Consider the following 2351-nt stretch of genomic DNA (forward strand, 5'->3'; position numbering starts at 1 on the left):
CAGATTTTGTGGGTGAGAGTATAAGTAGTACAGCCACTTTGAAAAATAGGCCATTTCTCAAAGTATTAAAGACAGCGTGAACCATATGACCCAACAATTCTACTCCCAGGTATATACCCGGGACAAATAATATATGCTCATAGAAATACTTGTATGTGAATGTTAAGAAGAGCATTATTCCTCATAGCCAAAAGGTGGAAATAATCCAAATGTCCATCAATGGATGAATGGATGTATAAAATGTGCTATATCAAACAATAGAGGCCGCGCGCGCAGAGCGAGCGCCCGCAGCCTCCCCGCCCCTCCCGCAACGTTCAACCCCGGGATCCCCGCCCCCCCCCCCCCCCCCCCCCCGGCTTGCCTGCTCGCCATGGCCGACAAGGAAGCAGCCTTTGATGACGCAGTAGAAGAACATGTAATCAACGAAGAATATAAAATATGGAAAAAGAACACCCCTTTTCTTTACGATTTGGTGATGACCCATGCTCTGGAGTGGCCCAGCCTAACTGCACAGTGGCTTCCAGATGTAACCAGACCAGAAGGGAAAGATTTCAGTATTCATCGACTTGTCCTGGGGACACACACATCAGATGAACAAAACCACCTTGTGATAGCCAGTGTGCAGCTCCCTAACGATGATGCTCAGTTTGATGCTTCACACTACGACAGTGAAAAAGGAGAATTTGGAGGTTTTGGCTCGGTTAGTGGAAAAATTGAAATAGAAATCAAGATCAATCATGAAGGAGAAGTGAACAGGGCACGCTATATGCCCCAGAACCCTTGCATCATTGCAACAAAGACTCCATCCAGTGATGTTCTTGTTTTTGACTATACGAAACATCCTTCTAAACCAGACCCTTCTGGAGAGTGCAACCCAGACTTGCGTCTCCGTGGACATCAGAAGGAAGGCTGTGGGCTTTCTTGGAACCCAAATCTCAGTGGGCACTTACTTAGTGCTTCAGATGACCACACCATCTGCCTATGGGACATCAGTGCTGTTCCAAAGGAGGGGAAAGTCGTGGATGCGAAGACCATCTTTACAGGGCATACAGCAGTAGTAGAAGACGTCTCCTGGCATCTGCTCCATGAGTCTCTGTTTGGGTCAGTTGCTGATGATCAGAAACTTATGATCTGGGATACTCGTTCAAACAATACTTCCAAACCAGGCCACTCGGTTGATGCACACACTGCTGAAGTGAACTGCCTTTCTTTCAATCCTTATAGTGAGTTCATTCTTGCCACAGGATCAGCTGACAAGACTGTTGCCTTGTGGGATCTGAGAAATCTGAAACTTAAGTTGCATTCCTTTGAATCACATAAGGATGAAATATTCCAGGTTCAGTGGTCGCCTCACAATGAGACTATTTTGGCTTCCAGTGGTACTGATCGCAGACTGAATGTCTGGGATTTAAGTAAAATTGGAGAGGAACAATCCCCAGAAGATGCAGAGGATGGGCCACCAGAGTTGTTGTTTATTCATGGTGGTCACACTGCCAAGATATCTGATTTCTCCTGGAACCCCAATGAGCCTTGGGTGATTTGTTCTGTATCAGAAGACAATATCATGCAGGTTTGGCAAATGGCAGAGAACATTTATAATGACGAAGACCCTGAAGGAAGCGTGGATCCAGAAGGACAAGGATCCTAGATAATGTCTGCACTTCTCGTGATTTTAGACGCCCCTTTTCTTCCCTTCAACCCTCAGATTGATTTAACACTGGTTTTGAGACACAGACTTTGTTTGGTTATCCCTTTGTAATAAGTTCTGTCAACAATGTTATTAGTCCAAACAGAAGGTGTTTTCTAAATAGTAACTGGGGGCTTCTTGATTCAGCAAAGCCACAGACTTATATTTAAATTTTCTTCAGGAATTTTCTAGTAACAGAGGTCTAAAGTAGCCACAAGAAGGGGAATATTGTGTGTGGTTGTTTTTCTTCTTATGCTGTATCCCCAAGTTTTTCAGACTCATTTAAGTAAAGTAAAGGCTAGAGTAAGAAATAGAGGCAAGTGAGGTAGGTGTCTGAGCCATGAAGTATAAATACTACAAGATGTCGTTTTTATTCAGGAAACGGGAGCTTCAAGTCATAAATTCCTACTCTAAAATGTTCACACCGAACTTTCCAGGATACACATTTTCTTACATAGACCAGTCTCCTCTCAGTTTCTTTAGTTAAGTCAAAACATGTTCCTCTCTCCCCATATATTTTTGCTTGTTAGTGTATTTCTTGAGCTGTTGTCATTATTATTTCTTTCCTTTCTGTGAAATGGTTTAAAAAAAAAAAAAAAAAAAAAAACTTGGGACCACCAAGTTGTAAAGATGTATGTTTTTACCTGACAGTTATACCACAGGT

The 2351-nt window shown here is 43.0% G+C and overlaps 1 protein-coding gene across 1 annotated transcript; it reads left to right on the plus strand.

Annotated features, from left to right (window-relative positions):
- Window positions 1-349: 349 nt before the first annotated feature.
- LOC130835320 (histone-binding protein RBBP4-like) lies at window positions 350-1749 on the plus strand. Its single transcript, XM_057706815.1, has one exon. The coding sequence runs from the start codon at window positions 371-373 to the stop codon at window positions 1646-1648; it is 1278 nt and encodes a 425-aa protein (XP_057562798.1). The 5' UTR covers window positions 350-370; the 3' UTR covers window positions 1649-1749.
- Window positions 1750-2351: the final 602 nt, after the last annotated feature.

Source organism: Hippopotamus amphibius, chromosome 13 (genome assembly GCF_030028045.1).
Source record: "Hippopotamus amphibius kiboko isolate mHipAmp2 chromosome 13, mHipAmp2.hap2, whole genome shotgun sequence".
NCBI classification, from domain to species: domain Eukaryota; kingdom Metazoa; phylum Chordata; class Mammalia; order Artiodactyla; family Hippopotamidae; genus Hippopotamus; species Hippopotamus amphibius.